The 22,174-nt window shown below is 38.7% G+C and overlaps 1 protein-coding gene across 1 annotated transcript in view; it reads right to left on the reverse strand.

Annotated features, from left to right (window-relative positions):
* Positions 1–7,166, reverse strand: part of LOC122799998 (cell adhesion molecule 1-like) — an 886,925-nt gene extending 879,759 nt beyond the window's left edge. The window contains exon 1 of the mRNA XM_044069450.1: positions 6,812–7,166. Coding sequence (XP_043925385.1) covers positions 6,812–7,121 — 310 coding nt within the window. The 5' untranslated portion in view covers positions 7,122–7,166. The remainder of the gene's footprint in view (positions 1–6,811) is intronic.
* Between the last annotated feature and the right edge of the window lie 15,008 nt (positions 7,167–22,174).

The following is a 22,174-nucleotide window of genomic DNA, read 5'->3' on the forward strand; positions in this document are numbered from 1 at the left end:
TATATATATATATATATATATATATATATATATATATATATATACCAACTCCAAAATCACCATACCCATACCTCTGAGAAAAAGGAATATTCTGACAAATGTCCATCTCAGGCTTGGTATGTGTAAGTCTGTTTTTTTTCTGGCTATTCAGTTTCCATATTATGGGACTTGGTAAGGTAGGTTCTAACATTTCAGATGTTACCTGAATTTCCCTATGGTAACTTTGAGAGACTTATCAGTTTTAAATCTCTTTTATAATGATAAACTTGATGTCTATAAGTGGTGATCAGAAGCTTTTTTCTTTAATAATATTATTTGTTGGTGTGTAGTTCTACCATATGAGTTTTATTTTAAACTTGACATTCTGCTAACATTTATGGTTCAGTGCAGCATCTAATACTTTCAGGAAAAAAATCACACATATTTATGTTGACAAGATGCATACATGCATAATAACAAATAATTAAAATACCCCAGACCAAGTCCAAAATTTGCTTTCTGTTTGCTATCAGCACCAAGACTTTTACATTTCGTTTTTTCTAAACTGAATATGAAGTCCTTTAGCATTACAGATGATTATATCTGTAAGCTGTTATCTTTTAATTTTATTCATCTTAGTCGGAAATGAGACAAATACTATGACAACCATTTCCTGCTGTGACTGGGATTAAGAAACATTACTTATGCAGCTACATAATGGCAAAATAGCATATCTGAAGTACAATGTGACCCAAACTGATTAACAATGTAATAGGAACCACTTAGCAGGATGGGAATTAACTAATTAAGATAAGTTGTGGCAAAAACAGACTTATGGGGAATTTTCCTTAGCCTTCTCTTCCCAGTGGTTAAGAAGGTCAAGGTACCTCTTCAGGTTGCTATAGTGGTTGCTGCACTGCTCACCAATGTAGGTGATGCCCATGACATCACTCACTGCTCTAACAAGCCAGTGCCAGACATTCACCTTGTAGCGGGAACCTCAAAATAGACCGACAGTAGGTACAGCCAGTGTCTCTAAGACTGAAATAAAGAATGATTTCAGAATCTTTTTTGTACAAGCTGAGATTCATGTCATAGCCAGCACCATCTGATGCTCTGACCACCTCATAGGTTTCAATAGGAATATAGGAACACAGGGACAATACTAAACTAGTGATCATAGGAACCATAACAGCCTAGTCATATACATATTAAAGTAGATACATTTAAAAAGTTGGTCCTACCCTTTTGAAGTACGTATTGGTGTCAACTCCCAAATCAAGTATGATGGTACATGACAATACTGGTTTCCATCTATCCAGACATCAAGATTATCATTAACAGCAGACAAAGTCGTACAAAGTAGAACTTTGCTTGGCCTGTGGCAGTGGCTTATTCCATAGCTGGAGAGTACATTGAGTTAGAAACCTATCACTCCAGTGGGTCTTGCTTATTTGGTGGAGTAAGTTAAGGTCCCTAGTATGGGTGTTGTGAAAAAATAGGAAGTCAAGCAAGATTGTGTCATAAAGTGAGATACAGATCACCCCAGAGAAGATGATATGATACTGAATATAAAGAGAGTTATGCTGATCTGTCAGGATAATTGAAGGATATAAGTCCTTTAATTCTTTATATAAAAATCTTTAGGCCTTTCAAGTTGAACAATATGCTTGGGTTTGTTTATCCCAAAAGGGGTGCATTATTAGATGATGTGTCTGATAAGGGAAGTCTACTGTGATAAGGTGACTTCTTTAGTTCTTCAAGATATTCCCTTGGAAATTAATTGGTCCATATATGAGGTTTATATAGCTAATGTAAAACATGACACATTATAAACTGCTCTCCGAGCTTGTGCCATGGCTGAAAAGGGTCAATGGACCAGCCCATCTGCCTGGTCAACAAATAGCACATAAAATAAAAATAAATAAAATGCTTTGATTGAAGTATAAACATGAAGATTAAATAAGAAAGTGTTCTCCACATATGTACTGAGGTCTCTTATAATCATGTCTGGTTAAAGAGGAGTACTACTTGTAACTTATGAGGTGGGAATAGTTTTTTTTTTTGCCAAACACTATTATGGTGTACTTTTTGCATTTAACTTGAGGCCATTTTCAGTAGAAGTATGAACATGTTCTAGCCTTTTTTGGAGCAGTTTACTAACAGATGAGGGGATAACATACTCATGTTACATTCATCAGCAAACTCAGTCAAGCATTTTGTCTGCAAACTAAATGCAAAATAAAAGAGAGCTGAGCACAGATCACTGCTGTATCCCAGTAGTTACAATTTTACATTCAGTGGGGATATAAGCAATTTTAACAACTTGGTATCTGTGGCTAGCAATCATGTGGAATGTATAGGGGATTACATTCAATTTGTTAAATTTTTCAAGAATTCCAACATTGGGGGATAATGTTAAACACCTTGCCCAGATCAAGATAAATGGTGTGATCAGACTGACTGCTGTTGACAGCCTTCATAACCTTTTCTAAAAACGTTTTATTAGTTTTAGGAGACAGAGACCTAGCATCATAAAACGAAACTATGTGTGGTCTATATTAGTCAAGTTACTTATATCTGCATAAATGAGTTCTGATGCTGTACTTTCTGTCCCTTTGCATGTAAGTCTGGTGAGGCAACTGAAGCTATAATTATTTAATTATAATTAAAACTGTTCTACAAGCATTAGGGGCAAACCCCATGGACTGACTGAGGGTGAACTGTTTATGTAGAGGCTCAGATAGTACATACTTGGCTGTAATGGGAATGCAGCCCAGTATGTTATCTAGGCCTATAAGAACACTATGCTTAGCCTTTGACAGAGATTCTAAGAATTATACCAAAGTAATTACAGAGGAAACTAAATTTTTAGGGATAGTGGGGACAACAGTGTGGGTAAGTGGAGCAATGTTAACACTAAATTTGACTTCTAATACATTGGCTATATGAGACAGGAATATGTGATGTTGTTATGTATTGTTGAGCTCAGTGTATTATTGAACAGTATTACTTAACTTCCTGACATAACTGAAGAAAGACTGGCAGTTTTCTTTGGTATCGTTGGTGACCATAAATGTGAATAATGCTCTACATGTTCTAATAGTGTTCTTAAGTTCTTTACTGTCATGTTTCAGTTTAGTCTTGAAGTAGTGGGTGGGTGACTCTTACAACTTTTCATTATTTTTATTTTTTGTTATGCAGTTTATTAATACATGTATTCCACCAGAGAGGTTTATTATTGAATTTACCATTATATTTAGGGTGGACTGATACATTTTTTTTTTTTTTTTTAATGTCGCTGTTTAGTATTTAGTAAAGCTGTTTAGAGTCTAGTAAAAGCTGGGCATGGATATGGCAGCCTTCTCAACTGGGTCCATTTGTGTAGAATTGTTGGAAATTTTGTATAAGAATTTTACAAGTTTGGGTAGGTTTGCTATGGAGAAGTCCTTAATGATGGTTTTTGTTTGATGGTGGGGTGGCACTATTAAGCATTCAGAAAACTCTTGAGGAAATCTGTAAATCTTGAGGAGCATAGGAGTGCATTCATTCAAAATATATATAACAAACTTCTCATGATGCATGCTGGTGGGTAGCAAGGCACCCTAACAGAGCACAATGCCTCTATATTATGGCACATTAATGAATTAATTCTGTATCAGAGTGGTGCTATGGTTGTGAATGACATGATGGCCTGATTGCATGTATCCATATAACACACATCTCTCTATCCATCATTGCAATATATAGTACCTATACAGGCCGATGCAGGGATCGATTATCTGCCCAGCCATGACCATGCTTCAAAATATTTCATGCATATACACAGTCAAGTATAAGCCTCAAGGCTGCATAATGTGGCTTGTATGCAGTCAAGTAAAAGCCACATTACACAGCATTTGCATAAATTGTGATTCAGAGACAGTTAAGTTTGATTGTCTCATTAGCCTAATTGTAACACTAAAAGCCATCAAACTGTGTGATAAATACAGCCATGGCAATCGTAATTCTCATTGCACTATCGAAATCTGCTGCTGACAAATAAATGGTACTGCAGACTGCAGAATACACTTCTGAAGGATGCATAGACCTACAGCTGCTGTGATAAGTATGCAGGAGACAGTGACATGTACATAGAATGTGCCTGTCCCATTAATATGTTTTATTGTTGTAGTATGTAGTGGGACATTATCCCACTACTTAGATGGGGCCGCAAGAAGGTTGTTATTGACCTTTGCAATGCATTTCCACAGTATTTTACTAATAACAGAATTAAATATTTTTAATGGAGGCAGAAATACAAGACACATGCAGGAGGATTGTCTGCTTACATGTATGTGTTTTAGAAGCCTCCATTCATATGCAACATGCTTTAGTGGGCTGGACAGGATTTTTTTTTTACATTAACATGTCTATTGTTACCTGGATGCCAACAGTGGGTTACAGCAACACATACTCAGGGATGACCTGCAGTGGGCAGAACACTTATGTTGTGCTAAACACCTACAAAGCCAAGAGTGCACACAGTACTTGACAGTGGCCATGCTGTTATCCTACCTGCGGTTTGAAACAAAATACAGACAGGTACACAGGTAACATATGGTGCAGAGCACCACTGAGGGAGACAGGGTGCAGACAGCTGTAGCCATCCACGTGTGCTGGAGGTCAAATGTGATGGTATGAGAGAATGCTGCATGGCCTGCATATACGGATGCAGTGGCATCCACACCCACATCGATGACAGGTTTCAGCTGTACATACTGATCAGTGTGATATGGGAGAGGCACACCTGTGACCAGTTATAGGCAGCTGCCCATGTGGTGGTGGCTTTTCCCTCTGGGTAGATCCTGCGTTGCACAGTCTGTGCTAATTTTAGACAGTGGGGTGGTGGGCTACACTATGACTACATCAGACATCAGTAGGTAGTCATTTACATATGCATATCTTCACATTTTCAAATGAAATGGCCCATAAATGCATAAAAGAATGGAGAAGCTCTCCCATGCAGAAACTGCCATCCTACTGCAGGCTATCCATGAACTTGGCTGGGGGATCCTCATAACTGACAAGACCAGCTTTGCCTTCTGTGACTGTATGGTGGAACCTTCTTGCAGATGTAAGTACTGCAAGTGGATATAATAGATTGGCAGAACAAGTGCACCTTAGAATTGCTAACATGATGCACCATTCCAACAACAGAACAACTTCTCTTGTACAAGGGAGAATGGCCATGAGCAGGAGTCCACCTATACCGATATTACTCATGACACGGGAACGTTTCTGGCATCTCTTTCTTGAGTGACAGACTACTCTCTCATACCCAGTGGAGGACTGGACATTGGAATGGATATTCCCCCAATAACACATGTGCTTGCTGGTGATGCACCGGCGGGTATGCCTTTGCATTTGTATTATGTAGTTCAATGTGCCAGAGTTAGAATCTCTCATAGTGAATATGGTCATAGCTACACACTTCAGTGTTTCAGCTGCTATAGCAAACTGCACAGGGTACGTGGACTTATATTTATTGCATACTATACTGTTTTACAGCTGTTGCAACACTGGAATCTGGGATTGTCACAAAACAGCGCTGATACTCTAAGGTGTTTTTGTCTGCTTTCTCAGATAATTCAGTGTATGGGCCATCTTCCATGGATGTCTGCATACCAAATGTAGGGGAAACTCACTCTGGTAAACCCTCTTGCCTAATGACAATACCCTGATGTATCTGTCTACATACAAGCATGCTGTATAACATTGAACACACAACAAATATCTTGCTACAGGTTTCTAAAACATACTTCAGTGTGCTGCTGGAGGCATAAAGCAACAGTAGTGGGCCTTCATCACTCCAAACACAGGCTCAACAATGGTATGAGTCTGTGATAGTACAACATAGGATACATTCTCTACTATAGCCTGTGGGTTTCATATTGGTATCATTAGCTATGCTTCCAGGACATATCCAACATCACTAATAATATGTCCCTGAGGACAATCACTCTTTCTCAAATTGATGACGCAGACTGCACACATGCTAGATGTGTGAATTGTGGGCACACTGCTATATTGTAGTTTATATCTTGTGCATTGCAGACCACCTGACAGCTGATAAAGAAGAATCCTTTATGGTTGATACATCATTTCCCTGTGTTCCCAGAAGAGTCATGATGGTGATTTGGGTGCAGTCAGTGGTACCATGTTCCTGTGATTGATTTGCTGTATCTTAGAACACCTTCATGGTGCTGCATGTCTCCATTGCAATATGTGAAAACCAATATCCTCCACCCTGTCTGATACCACTCTTTGTGCTGTTTTAAAATTCACATTATGGTACTTGCTTCTGAATTTCGGCCTGTGTCTCTGGTGACAGGGATAGTTAAGCAGTATAGAAAGCACTCTGAATTACCTATAGACAGGGCATTGGAGAAATATACAAAACTTAGAAAGACTCAAAGTGACTGTTTTAAGTGAGGCTTAGTTTTAAAGAAACACACTACATGTAGTATGTGTACTGAGTACATAGATCTGAATCATTTACAAGATTTTGAGATGTTCATCACTACATTACAATATAATCCACTAACTATAGTGTCTGACATATTAATGTATATCATACAGCAATTTAAGGTAAAAACAGTTAGACTTCTAGAGAAAGCATGTTTATTCTGAAACAATGTCTGTGACAGCAATAATGAAAACTGTTCTCGTGAAAGTTTACATACCTGATGTTGTGTACTAAAGATAACAGACACTGTGATGCTTGTGAAGATTCATAACCTTATTACAAGATGACAATATGAAGGAAAACCAGTAAGAAAAAAACAATTACCATGCACAAACAGTTGCAGTCCATGCTGACCAGTCCATACTTTTTTAGGACCTCCATCAGTTATAAACCGGAAACAGTATCTCCCAGCATCATCAGTGCTCACATTTTTAATTCCTAAGGTGCAGTCCTTAGAGGATCGATTCAGAAAATGTCTCCTGTCATCATACTTCAGCATTAATCTCTCAGGATTATTTAAATGGCATTGTGTTTTCTGCTCATGTTTGAACCAGAATGAGCTCTCATAATGTAGATCATCAGGAAAAGAAAAGTTACAGTCCAGATGGATATCCTGCCCATTTAGGACATGCATGTTCTTTTGTGTAAATACATTCCATTTACTCTTAGAAACTGTAAGGAAAACTGTAAGGAAAAAGCAGAATTTTATGAAGATCAAGGTTACATGTTTCATGTGGTTGCATTATGTTTTATGTCAACTCTTTTCTGCAAAATCCACTTCAGTGAACAAAACTCAGCGACAATCACCCAAAATTAAAACCTTCAAATGTATTTCTTTTTATATGGCAGGCATACCACTACAGGTTCCTCATACTCACCATTATAACAAACTCTAAGGTTAGCACATTACACATAAAAGTGCATCTTGCCCATTAAATAGTCATTTCATTAGACAATATGGCATCTAATTTAAAAAATGTTGATAAAGTGCAGAACTCTCATTCTATTCCATTGTTTCCCAAAAAACTTTAAAGAGCTCAATCCTGTTAATCATAAAACAACAGTGGAAAAGTAATAGTTCAATATTTAACACAATGACTCTGTGCATCCATATATGAACACATACACACACACATTCTCACTGGTTGCACTATTCCGAGCATTTTTATTAACGTTGCAACTTATTTGACCTGTTTTTTTTTTTTTTTAATTCTCATACTGTTTTCACTTTAACTGATTGTTTTTAAGTGTTTTTCAACTGTTGAACTGTTGAGGGCTACACACTCAAGTGCAATAGCCATTTTTCTGCTTTAAAAGTATTTGCTTTACTCTATTTGTTTTAATTTTTGAGAAAGCAAAAAACAAAACAAAAAAATCCTATCTCTCTACTCATTTCCTTCCTTTCTATAACCAGCAGAGTCCGGTTTTCAGATTTTGCTGAATTCTGGGCTGTTTTGTAGTTTCTGTGTTCCCCAGCCCTTACTCAGATAGAAAGAAGCTTATCTTTTCATCGGTGAGAGTGGTGAGCTTTGAGCAGCCTATCTGTCACTGGAGGAGTGGTTTCAGCTCAGAATCTGTAGTTTCATTGGCCATTTTGAGCTATTTTTATCCCTTTTATCTTTCTGTTTAAAAACCTGTGGTTGCAAGTTTTTTTTGCACTTGTATTACTTCAGCACAATCCTGTCTGGGTGTCCTGCAGAGTTCTACAGCAGTAGAGAGAGAAAAGGGAGACTTTGGGTGGATTAAGTACCTCTGTTTTGCTTTTCATTGCTTATTTTCGCTAGCCACACTATTCCGAGCATTTGTTATTAACTTTGCAACTTATTTGAACTGTTTTTTTTTTTTATTCTGATACTGTTTGCACTTTAACTGATTGTTTTAAGTGTTTTTCAACTGTTGAACTGTTGAGGGCCACACACTCAAGTGTGATAGCTATTTTTTCTGCTTTAAAAGTATTTGTTTTACTGTATCTGTTTTAATTTTTGAAAAAGCAAAAAACAAAAAAATCCTATCTCTCTACTTGTTTCCCGCATTTCTATAACCAGTAGAGTCTGGTTTTCAGATTTTGCTGAATTCTGGGCTGATTTGTAGTTTCTCTGTTGCACAGACCTTACTAAGATAGAAGGAAGCTTCTAAGATAGAGGGAAGCTTCTCTGTTCATCAGTGAGAGTGGTGAGCTTTGAGCAGCCTATCTGTCATGGAGGAGTGGTTTCAGATCAGAATCTGTAGTTTTATTGACCATTTTGGGCTATTTCTATCCCTTTCATCTTTCTGTTTAAAAACCTGTGTTTGTGCAGTTTTGCGCATCGAGCAGCACCATTTGACTAGGCTTACACTATTCCCAGGGCCAGAAAGTTTGCCCTTCTAATTTTCTCTTAGAACTAGCCAGTTTTCTAGTTTTAGCACTTAAAACTGTTTCTTTGTGCTTAGCACTTGTTCAAAACTCATTGCAAGCACTAAATAATCTACAAATTACTGCAGCACTCAACTTTCCTCACTTGTTAGGAGGAAAACAGTTGTTAGTACTTAAATTAATAAGCACCTATCCAGGCATGTCTAAGAGTCAGCTCCCAGTATTTTTCCATCCACCTGCTGAATCGCGGCATCTTGGGGCAATGTAGCAATTGCCTCATGTACACTGACAACCCTCTCCTCCTACCACCCAACACTACAACCTGTGAGAGATGCACTTATATAGCCAAACTGGAAGTCAAGCTCTCTCCAGCCAAGACTGTACTAGACAGTCAAGAGGAGAAGGTAAACACTTGCACCACACCACACTCAACACATAGTCCATCAAAACCTATGCCACTTAAACCCACACATAGAACCACAAAACACACATCGACATTCACAGAGACTCTCAATAAAAATCTGCCCAAACAACAGAGACCTCCAAAGCTGAAACTCAAGGAACCACCACCCCCAATACTTCCCAAATGACACATAGCCCACAAAATCAGTGTTCCACTCAATCTCAGCCCATAAGGCAAAACAATGCACCCAATACACTAGTCATAGGTAACACTATAGTCAAGCACACTGATGTCCCACTCACTAGGATAAACAAGAAGTAAGTTACTGTCAGCTGCCTGTCGGGTACTAGGATCCACCACATAATACAAGCACTCAGGTCACTCCACAATAAGTACAAACATGACTCTGTCATTGTCCATGTTGGTGTGAATGACATAAGATGTACCTCCCTGGACTACATGAAAAGAGACATGGAGGAGCTCTCGGATCATGTAGCCCAGGCAGGTATGACCCTATCCCTGAGTAGCATCCTGCCATCACCTAGAATGATACCACAATACAAGGACAAAATGATTGACTTCAACAATTGGCTAGGCTTCTGGTGTCATTCTAAGGGGATCCAGTGTCTGTCTGCCTGGGATGGCATGATCAACAGACCATGATGCTTTGCCAGAGGTGGCCTGCACCTATCACCCCTGGGATTCTGGATAAAGGCTAAGGCACTTGCCACCCATATAGTTCCTTTTTTGGCAAGGTTCAAATTACAAATTTACCACCATAAAAGTATAAGTAAGCAAAATCTGGGGGTATTGCTATTCAATACTAGAAGTCTAAACCTCAAAATGCACTCACTCGAGGCACTCCTTAAAATGGAGAACAACGACATCTGTGCAGTGATGGAGACCTGGTTCAAGGCTCCAGAGAGCACCCCTGCATTATCAGGCTATAACCCATACCACACCTTTCAGCCACCTATCCTGGACCGAAACACTAAAGGAGGAAGCGTGTCCATATTCATTATGGATATCCACACCTCCAGGGTAGTTACTCAACATAATGTATCCGAAATTATCCAAGTGCAACTAACACTGAGCAAGACTGCAATTCAGGTTGTAGCTTGTTACATATCCCCCACCATGTCCCAAAATGCCCACTACACATGTCTTGATATACTGGGCAATATTAAGGTGCACCCCAATACCCTAATAATGGGCGATTTCAACTACCCTACCATCAACTGGGAAAACTACTCATGTACAAACTCATTTTGGTCAGCGCTTTCTGGAATTCATAAATTCCAATGCCCTGGATCAGCTTGTCCATATGCCCACCAGGGGCAGCAATATCCTGGACCTGATCATTACCAATATGGTCAATTGATGCTCCATGTCAGGGGTCAACATCTCACTGATCAGATCCAACCACAAGCTAATCACCCTAGACATCAATATCCCACCTCCAGTCTCCATTATGGAAACCACAGTAAAAAACTTCTCCAAAGCCAACTTCATACTTCTTAAGACAGAAGTGGCAAGCTTCAAGACACCCATACAGACGTAAAATAGAGGTATGACTGCTGAATCCTATACAAATGCACTATATAAGCACATACATGAGTGCATGGGCTGTGCCATCCCTAACAGAACCAAGACACTATCCTCCAAAAAAAGGAAGCCAGTCTGGTAGTCCCCTGCCATAAACAAACTCTACAACAGAAGGCAGAAGTTGTTGCAAAAAAGATTAAAATGCCCTGATTGCAGGAACTTCCCTACTCAGCTTCAGTAAGAAGCTGAAATCCCTCATAAAATCCTCCAAAGCTAGTTATGTAAATAAAATCACTGACTCTAAAAACAACCACAAAGCATTCTACAGCTATGTCACGAATCTCAATGGTGACACTCAGATCTGCTCTGAGCTACAGCACAATGGCACTAGATATACAGAACCAACTGATATTGCCAACATCCTGGCAGATAGGTTTAGTGCAAACTTCACCCTGGTTCAGTGGAAACTTCACCCCCCTCACCCTCCAAAGGGCCCATCACTATACCAGAAGAATGTAAAGCCCCTGTAATCACGGCTGCACAAGTAAAGACTGCACTCTCCAAAGCCATGAACACAGCATCCATGGGACCTGACAACATCTCAGGCTGCGTTCTGCACAAACTACAGAATGAACTGACACCCCACCTAAGTAACATGTTCAATCATAGCCTCACTTTAGGCTTTGTGCCTACTGAATGGCACACAGTGATGGTTATCCCGTTCCACAAAGGGAGGGCCACCACGGACCCCGCAAACTACTGCCCCATTAGCCTGACAAGCCTGGTCTGCAAGGCCATGGAACGTATCACCTTGGAGCTTATAAACAAGGTGGACCCCACTCAGTTTGGGTTTGTAAAAGGTAGGTCATGTCTCCTAAACTTGTTGATGTCTTTTCAAGCAGTTACCAGAGCCGTGGGCGAGGGTAAGGTGGTGCACAAAGCCTATCTTGACCTCAGCAAGGCTTTCAACACCATCACCCACTCTGGAATTATAGATAAACTCTAGACAGGACATAAATCCCTATGTCACAAGATGGGTGGCCAACTGGCTCACTGACAGAACCCACACAGTGAAAGCAGCCAACTTCAAATCCAACTTCTGACCAGTGACAAGTGGAGTACCACAGGGCTCAGTCCTGAGTCCTCTCCTGTTTGGCATCTACTTCTTAGAAGTCCAGGCTAATGCAGGCAAGTCTTTGGCTAATGAAGTTCGCAGATGACTGCAAACAAGGTGCCATAATAGAATTGCCTAATGATGTGGACATTCTACAAAGGGGCCTCACTGAGACTGATGCTTGGTGTCAAAATCATGGTTTCAAGCTCAATGCCAAGAAGTGCATTGTCATCCCCTTTGGGAAAAACACTGTACCCATGAACTACCACATAGGCAGTAGCCTACTAAACACTGAAAGTGTGATAAGAGATCTTGGGACACAGGTGGACAGCAGTCTCTCCTTTGATAATAACATCGCCACAGTAGTCAGGAAATCCTTCTATGTGGCACACCTCATCACAAAGGGGTTCACCTCCAGAAAAAAAAAGGTCATTGTTCCTCTCTACTCATCCCTCATCAGACCCATTATAGAGTACAATGCCTCATTTAGCATGTACCTCGCAAGACATCTACAACAACTAGAAAGACCACAGAAATACCTAAGAGGATTATCAGCCTCAAACAGATGCCATACGCAGACCGTCTCAAAAAACTTCAGCTCTACTCCTTCACTTATCGCCTACTCAGAGGCAACCTCTGCCTAACATACAAAGCCATGTCAAATCCAGATCTGTTGGACATGCTATACTTAAAGAAACCCCAATCCCTCCAAGCCACATGCTCCATGGACCTAAACCTTGCCACCACAATAAACAGAACATGCTGCTGGGATAGATTCCTGTCCCAGAGACTTCCCATGCTCTGGAACAGATTACCCATTCATGTCAAGCAAAGCTCCTCATCAGCCCTCTTTTAAGAAAAATCTCGACGTGAATGGGAAATAGGAAATTCACCCCTGGATCACTTCTGTGACTTTGCTAGACAGGGGTGCAGTCAAATAACTTTTTTGGGTGGCAAAAGCCAAGGAACTTTTTTGGCTAGGCTTATATAGGCCCCAGGGCCAATAGCCTAGTACCTACCTATGAACCTATACTCATTGGCGGATATTATTATCATTACCTTTGGCAGATGATGCACATGATTTTGCTTCTCCTTTATAAGTTTATTGCTCTGATACACTGATCTGCATATGTTTCTGTCTTTTCATCTGCTGTACTTAGTATAGCTCATAAATAACCATGTTCTTTATATTAGGTGGTTTATTTTAGTCTTAGGTAATCAGGCCCAGGAAAATGAGATGCTTTAAAACAAATACTTTGTTGTCATTGTTGCAAAGTAGTTCTTAAATGAAGACAAGAAAAGTTTAAATGATGCAACAATAAACTGTAGCTGCTGCAAAATAAAGGTTCTGATTGACCAGTGTATGCTAATAATGACAATTTCACACTGTTTAACATGCCAGTTTTGAACAGAAAATGTCTTTATTAATGTAACAAATGGTGATGTAAGTATAATAGTTGCATAGTGTGACAAGGCTATTGTTAGCCGTTGTTTATTTTTATCAAGTGGATAATATATACTACATGTCATCCATCAAATGCTTCACTGTGGGCAGTAGGAAGAAGCTGCAGCAATGCATGTGTATTCATGAAAATGAATAATTTTATACATAAGCAAGAATAATATCATTATAAGCATTCTTAGACTCATCACATTCTTTGTTAAAATAAACACACCAACTCCAATTATACTTGCAAATTTCTCAACACACACACACACACACACACACACACACACACACACACACACACACACACAAACGCATATATATAAATATATAGTATATATATATATATATATATATATATATATATATATATATATAATACATATAGACATATATATATATATATATATATATATATATATATATATATATATATATATATACTTGTAGTTGGCTAACTACGATATGCAATTGCTTCAAGCCTATAGCACCTTTTTGTATGCTTCCAGTTGACAACCATTACCCCTTAAGGTATTCACACCTTTTTTGGTCTGGCTTCATTTTCTAAGTGAGTTTCTACCTAACAGTTTACATTATTAGAAAGTGCAAGGTGTTATTAACAAAATGACAGAATGATTGTTAGTCTAGGATGAGCTGCAGAAAGTAATTACTGTTCATTACGTATTATTCATATGTTCATATTTATGTAAATATTTTTATAACTGAGATCTCTACATGTTATTGAGGGGTACGGTGAGATGTGCCATGGTGGGAGACAGGAAAATTCATTGTCAATGTCCATTTATATCATCGTACATCCTATATTTTGCTTGTTATTTGTTGGTAATTATGAGCAAAGTGTCTTTCAAATTTGGATTGTAAAGTTGCACATCTTGAAAAATATTCAGTATTATATATATTGCTGATTATATAGTTAAGCATGTGCTTTTGTATTTCTGTGAATATCTCAGTAAACATGTACCCATTGTGGAATTTCTTGTTGTCATATGAAAATGTATATTTCTGGTTAACAAAACTGTGCTAACAATGTATGTCTAGGTTATGCATCTTCCAAGATATAGCAAATTGTCTGTGAAAGTTTAGCAAAATATATAATTTTGGGTTTGCATGCATTATAATATATTATAGTATTTATGGAAAAAATTATGAATGCATTGAATATTAATGCTGCAAAAAATACTTCTAACTGATAACATTGCGATTTGTACACTTTTAAAAACGTATCCTTTTAAAGTTTATTTTTCAGAATATGTACTGGAATGCAAGATTTGTGTATGCTGCTAGAGGTGTGACATTCCACACAATTTACGTGCTAATGAGTTAAGAAAGCTATGCTGAAATTTATTGTTGTCAGTATTTAGCCACAATAAAATGATTTTAATGTATGAAGTTTAAGACTGAATTCTATCTGAATATTTACAGTGGTGCTTGTTTAAAATTATGCAGCATCTGATTGTGTGGTAACAAAGTAACTTTTGCTTAAACACTGATAGTCAAGTTCCATGCAGTGTGAGACTATTTTATTAACCAATCAGCTAAGAAATGTTAATAAATCCATTTGGAATGGGCACAGTCTGGTCTGCTATGTAAAAACATGAAAATCATTTTCTAAGAAAGAAATACATAACAGAAAATCAAATCTGCAACTTGCACTTCAAACAGTAAATGCAAAACCATCAAAATATATTGGGCCAGATTCCAAAAGAGTTGATCTTAGCGTAAGTCTGTCCTGATTCCAAAAGACTTGTTTTCAATATAAGTGACTTACTTTGGTGTAAGCCCTCTCTATAAACAACCACAGATTTTCTGGTACTGGAAGGCAAAGCACAATAACTCCTCGGCTTGGACAATAAACAATTTATTACGAAAGCCAGACTATAAACAAGCTTACACTGGGAAAAATCAAATGAACAAGAATCCAACTAATAACCACACCAGAAATGTGGAAGAAACCGCAAAAGTCCAGATAAAACTCCACAGATTTATTACAAACAGTTAAGCACTTTCGTCCCCAAGTGGGACTTCTTAAGAACTGCCATTATTAAAATGCAAGCCATTTAAATAAATCTCAAACTAATCATGTAACATCCAATAACCCAATCAGTTTGACAAAACAATAAAACACTTAAGACTGTGTATATATAACATAGTGCTTAAACTGAAACAGAAATACATAACACAGTATAAAAACAGATGTGTTTAACTGTCTGTAATTAATCTGTGGAGTTTAATCTGGACTTTTGCTGTTTCTTCCACATTTCTGGTGAGGCATTTATACTGGGAGCCAGAGTTCAAAAGACTTTCTCTCAGTCTGCTCTCAGTGTAAGTGGTAACTTAACACTGAAAGCAAGTTTTTTTGGAATGGGGTCCAATGACAAATATCCTTCTCATACCATTAGCTATTAAAATGCATAGTACCTGTTTAAGGATGTTATGAAGTGTATTTTTCCCTTTGATGAGGTAGCCAACATGACAAAATCTAACTTTTGTCATAACTATTATTCTTATAGATAACTTAAAGTGGTAGCAAGTAGGTAACAACACCAACATTTATCAATAAAACAGCTTTAATAAGATTGTATAAACGTTTCACCCACAGTATCAAGATACACATATAGACACTGAAGATTTTTAATTATTGTTCAAAGACTTGTTGCCCTTATGCTATAAAGGCAGATTCAGTAGCTAATTTTGCTCAGAGGAAGTTGAACAAAGATTTAAATGTAAATATTAACAGCAATATTTAGATTCAGGAAGCAAACCATTAGACCACATCTTAAAAAATAACACTGACCCACAACTTGGCAAAGGAACATGCTGCTTTAAATCTTGTTTTAGAGCCTATTAGGGTTAAAACATGCAAAATGCTCAATATAGACATATGACTTTGTACTCCAGTAGTACAAAAAATCAGATTAACAATTATATGATACAGTGCCTTGACTGAATTACCAAGCAGTTTTGCATGTGTAGAGTCAGTTTACTGATTAAAGAAATGTTAGCTAACCTGGCTGTATGGGTAACAACACACAACATTTTGAAGAATTTTGGAAATTAGCAGAGTGCTCTATAGTACTGTAAGAACCAGCATTGCAGGCAGATGGTCTTAGTCCCATGAAAATCTATTGTCTACAAATAATACAAATTCTGGTAGACATTTCACACTTAGATAAAATAGGTTTGTAAGTATATACTAGCCTAATGACCACCAGGTCCCTTATAAGCCTAGGTGTGCAACCCAACACAGATGTGTCTTTTGTATCTTGGATGTTTATTTGGAGGGGTTTGTTAGTTTTTAGGTGGCTAAGGGTTTAGGGAGGGATATTAGTTAGGTAATATTTTACTTAATCTCTGCCTCTAGGCATTAGAGACATGAGGGCCAGTCTCGTAGTGACTTTAAGATTTCCCATCCAGTGGTCAAGGTTATGGTTGAATAGGATCAGGGATGAACTCTGCTTCACATGGATGGGGAGCCTTCTTCATAGCATGAGGATCCTTTGAGACACATATTGAGCATGTTATATTTATGCCTAAGGCAAAGTTTAAATTCTTGGGTCTAGTGTTGTTTATTTTTGGATGTGTAAAGGATCCATCAGGGCTGCATCTGAGGATGTCTTACATGCCAGCCATAGATCTCATCTCAATAACATGTAGGACACTGAGTATAGAGACAGGGCCTTAAGGAGATCTGTATAGAACAGTTTGTTAATACCCAGGATTCTCCTGGTGAGGAACCTCTGTTGGCATTCCAAGTGTTACAAAAGCCTGGTCAGGTACATGACCAATGGGGCATTGTACTCAATGATGCACCTGATAAATGCCAAGTAAAGTGGTAGTACAACTTTCTTGGACCTGGCTCCATACCATCACTTATGAGTAACATAAAATAACTTTCTTACTATCTTGGCCACATGTTGCTTGAAGGCCAGATTACTGTCTATATATGTTTCCAGATCCATAACTAATGGGTCAGCTCTAAGGGGTGTTTTATCAATGCAGTAATTGGCATGTGTCATTGTTTTCTCCAAGGGCACGATAATGTACTTTGTGGTATTGACTTTTAAACCATAGCTTTGACAACATTCATTTGTCTCTAATAATCCCTCTTCCATGATGTTAGTGTCATGGGGAGAATCTATGATAGCTCCCAATTTACAGTCATCTGCAAACTTGATGAGCCAGAAGCTCTTGACATTAACTCTGACTTTGAGAATTAGATCCCCAACAGTTGCAGGCCCTGAACAGATCCCTGAGGTACTCCTCTGGTGAGTAGTCTCTGGGTGGAGGTGGTTTTACCAATCCTACTTCTTGAGTCCCTATCTGTAAGCCAGCTGGCAATCCAGTGACTTATGTATGGGTTTATACCTAGTTTGAGGAGTTTGTCAACTATACTTGAGTGGAGGGGTCATACTGAATGCCTTAGTCAGATAAAGGTAGGTGGTATGCACTATCTTCCACTCATCCATTGCCTTGGTGACCCTCTCAAAAAGAGGTCTAGCAGGATAAATAGGCAAGACCTTCTCTTAACAAAGCCAAACTAGGATGGGTCTAGTGTCTGTAGATGGCTAGTGTTCTTGTTGATCATTTCCATGATAATCTGTTCCATGGTTTTGCATAATAGACTTCTCTGACTGATGGGTCTGTAGTTTCTGGAGTCAGTTGATGGACCATCCTTTTGAAGAGGAATGAATGTTGCAGTCCTCCATTCACTTAGTACATAACCTGTTTTGAGACTGTAGTTGAAAAGTGCTTCAAGTGGTCCTAAAAGGTCATGTTTTAAGCTTTTTAAGAAGCAAACCAGAATATTTTCTTGGTTATTGAGGCAGTGGTTTTGGCCTCGGTAAGTGCCACTAAAATCTGCTCTGTGCTGATAGCTGGGGGTATATTTTAGAAGCAACTTCACAATGGGTAGCAGGGGGAGTGGATGGTGAAATTTGAACTGCATCTGTCAAGCAGCAGATAAACTATGTCTCTCTGCTCAACGAAGGTGGTGCCATTTGCCACCAATTCAGCACACTGCTGTATGTTACCTTTAAGGTTTCAGGCATAACTGAAGAAGGCCCTGTGATTTTCCTTAGCCTGACAGCCTATTCAGACATTGTAGTTGACCTTGTTGGACTTAATTAATCCTCTTAATTTCTTGTTTAGTTTAATCAGTGATCTCTTATGTTTATAAGAGTAATTCTTTCTGATTTTCTCCATAACTTTTTTCCTTTTGTGGTATACCCTGTTAAGGCTGGGATTCCACCAGTGTGGTTTACTTTTGGTGTTTATGATGGGCTTACTTCTGGTAGGTAAAGTAGCCTCAATGCAGCCATTCACATGTTTGTTCAGGGTTGGGGGTGCAGCACTTCCCCATGTTGATGAGTACTAGGTATACTATGGTTGAACCTCTGCTTGGAGCACATACTATCTGATCCAGGGTATTTGTATTGATAAAGTCCAGTAAATGTTATGCCTGTGAACTTGAGGCAGTGTATGTTTCCCTGTCTATGGAGGGGTAATTAAAGTCCACCATGCATAGGGTATTTGGTTGGACGGTGAGTGTTTCCATTATGTCTAGGTGCAAGTTATGACATTCTTGGGGGATGGATTGTGATCTATATTTAGCTAGGATATGGTAATGGACTTTATATATGGTGACTTGCTTGTGGATGAACTCCATGCCATCATCCTGTTTAACCAACATGGAGGTATATTCTTTCCTGATGTAGATTGAGACACCTCCACATTTAGACCCTGTCTGTGCTGCTGTTGGTCTAAATGTGTGGAAATCATGGTAGCCGTGTACTACCAGAGTCTTTTCTGTTATTTTAAAGAAAGTCTCAATAAGAACACAGATGTATATATTCTCCAAAGTGAGGAAAGCTTGTAGGGTGCAGAGTTTCTTATTGAGGCCCCTAGTATTATGGAGTAATACCTCAATGATGCTTTCAGTTTTTTTTTTTGTTTTTTTTTTGCTATGTTGGACAGTTTGTCATTTGACATTGCTTAAAAAGACTCTAAGGGGCAGATAAAGTTTTACTCAATAACTAAAAGCCCAAGGGGGACAGATGCAGACCATCCTTGCCAAAGTAACATGATCTATTAACCAAATCCTTCCATGCTGACAGATATTGAATTCCCTGGAATGACATTAGAAATTAAGCCAATTGTTAAAATCAATCTTTTTTTTTGTTGTTCATACTGTGGCAGCATCCTTGGTGAATATAGAATGCTGCTCAGTGGAAGGCATATACCTGTTTGTGACACATATTCAGAGGGAACCATAATGTCCCTTTTGATATAGTTTAGTGAGGTAAGCCTCAGATCATTTACTTCCACATGGACAATGATAGAATCATATTTCCCCCTGTGTTGCAGTGACTTGAGTGCATGCATGATATTGCAGATCCTGACTCCAGATATGCAGCAGACCATTAGCTTCACCTTGCTTATCCAGGTGATTAGGGCATTTGTGTGTCATACAATAGAATCCCACATGACAATAGTTCAGGTAAAGCGTTTGCTGGCCTTATGGGCTTTGATCTTGGGGGAACCATTGCGCTTATGTGAGATGTCTGTTGTTGATTTTGGTGCGTGCTTTAGAGATTGCTAAGGATGGGTATTGCTGTTTGTCAGCTTAGGAGGTCTTTGGGGTTTGGGAAGGTTTCATTTAAGTGCCTCAGCATAAGATGGTCTATGTGGTGAGTGGTATGTTTTGAGGATGTAGTGTGCAAGTGTTCTTGACAACTTTGTAAACGAGATTTTTGCCTCCAGGGAATTTGTGTTATGTACATTTCTCACTTACTGTATTAGTTTCTTTTGAGATTAAATGCTTGTCTGATAACATAAGACAATTGCTACATTGTCTCCTGATGCCAATATCTACCAAGCTGTCCACAGAGATATTTGGAAATTGCATATCCATGTTGTCCAGACCACATTAGGATGGTTTATTAGAGTTTAAGGACAGTGTTTTACAGAGGTCTTCTGAGGTTGCTTCTAGGGTTAAGGACATATGTTAGATACTGCTAGGGTTTGTTTAGTGCTGTTTGACATGCAAACCAGTTGCTCTAAGTTTAACTCTGTGGAATCCTTAACTGTGTTGCAGGTTGCAGTCCTAATATAGTTTTAAAGGTAATTTTTACTGTCTAAGCATTTGCCTCTGTACAGGGCACTGTCAACTGCAGCTGAACAGTGAGCAGCTCTGCACAAACTCCACAAAGGTTATAGGAAACAGATAAAAGCTGAAAATTATTCCTGTTCACTTATGGCCAATAAACAACTAAACATTGAGTTCTCCTGGATTGCTTTCCAACTCAGAAAAACCAGAAAAGCACCTTCTTCCCCTAGAGAAATGATCATCGACTTCCTAATGTAAAAGTATAGCAAAAAGGACTCTCAAGTACAATTTATGAACAAACAACTAAGTCCCTGGCTTACAGTTTTCTTATATGCTACCCAACTCAGAAAGACCAACCCAGCACCTACTGCCACTAGATGGACTATCCCGGGCCTCAATGTAAAAACACAAAAAAATTACTTGACAGTATGCTGCTACCACAAAACAACTTAGACTACTTGAACAAGGCAATTTCAAATGTTAGTAAACTTTAAAATTATTTAAAGTGCAGCACTCTAAAATGATTAACTGAAGTGCAGTTTAATAAAATAAATATCTTGTCCACTATGGATAGAACAGGATTAATTCAGGATCCTCTCCGAGTGTGTCAAGGCTGCCAGGCAGATGGGAACAGTGGTAAATATCTAGTAAAGTAGATTTATTCAAGAGCAATACTGGTTTGTTGGGTGGGCACACAGTATTATGAAGCTATGAAAAAAATGTGTGGGAAGAGCACTTAAATAGCTTACAGAACAGAAAATAGCACTTCTTCTTCTTCTTTCAGCTTTTCCAGGTTAGAGGTCACCACAGTGGATCACCTGTCTGCTCATGATTGGTAGTGCAGTTTTACATTGTCGAGTTGCCAGCCCGGCACCCAACCTTCCACAGAAGGCACACACATGCACGTACTCACACCTAGGGCCAATTTAGAGTGTCCAATCCACCTACAGCATGTCTTTGGGATGTGGGAGGAAACCAGAGCACCCAGAGGAAACCCACGCAACCACAGGGAGGACTTGCAGACTCCGTATAGAAAGCACACCAGCTGAGGATTGAACCAGAGAACCTCTTGCTGTGAGGTGGCAACACTAACTGTTGCACCACCATGGCCGCCCAACAGAAAATAGCACTGAACTTTGGAAATCAGATTACCATAAGGGTCAGAGTCAGTGGCACAGCCTTTTAAAACTGCAACTGGAAAAGGGTGGGAGGTTTGAGAAAAATTCATGCTGCAAGATGCTAATGATCCCAGATAGGTTAGAATTTTAGGAACTATTGCTTAAAGTTTCAGCTGGGGGGGCAGAGAGGAATAATATGGGAACAGAAAGGTACTGGACTGCCACTTTAAGCAGGTAATTAAGCAAATGGTAAGACTGTGGCAGTAAAACTGGAATATACACAACTGTAAAACCACTGAAGCACCAATTTTGGAGCAGAATTTACAATATTCTCACTACTGCAATTCTACTACCATTTAAGTGAACAGACTATGCAGAAATTTACCAGTAATAAATGACTAAATGAGGCTCAAATCCGGACGTAGTCCACAGTTCCGTCACAACTGTGAATGACCCTACAAGTCTAAGACCCCAGACAAGATTCAAAATGCAAACAGCTAAATTAATGAAAAAAGAGCCTCTAAATATACTTCTAAATGTTTTTAATATGGTTAAAACCTAGAAGCAGTTCTTCCTTCCTG

This window comes from Protopterus annectens, chromosome 4.part0 (genome assembly GCF_019279795.1).
Source record: "Protopterus annectens isolate FY-2018-M chromosome 4.part0, PAN1.0, whole genome shotgun sequence".
NCBI classification, from domain to species: domain Eukaryota; kingdom Metazoa; phylum Chordata; order Ceratodontiformes; family Protopteridae; genus Protopterus; species Protopterus annectens.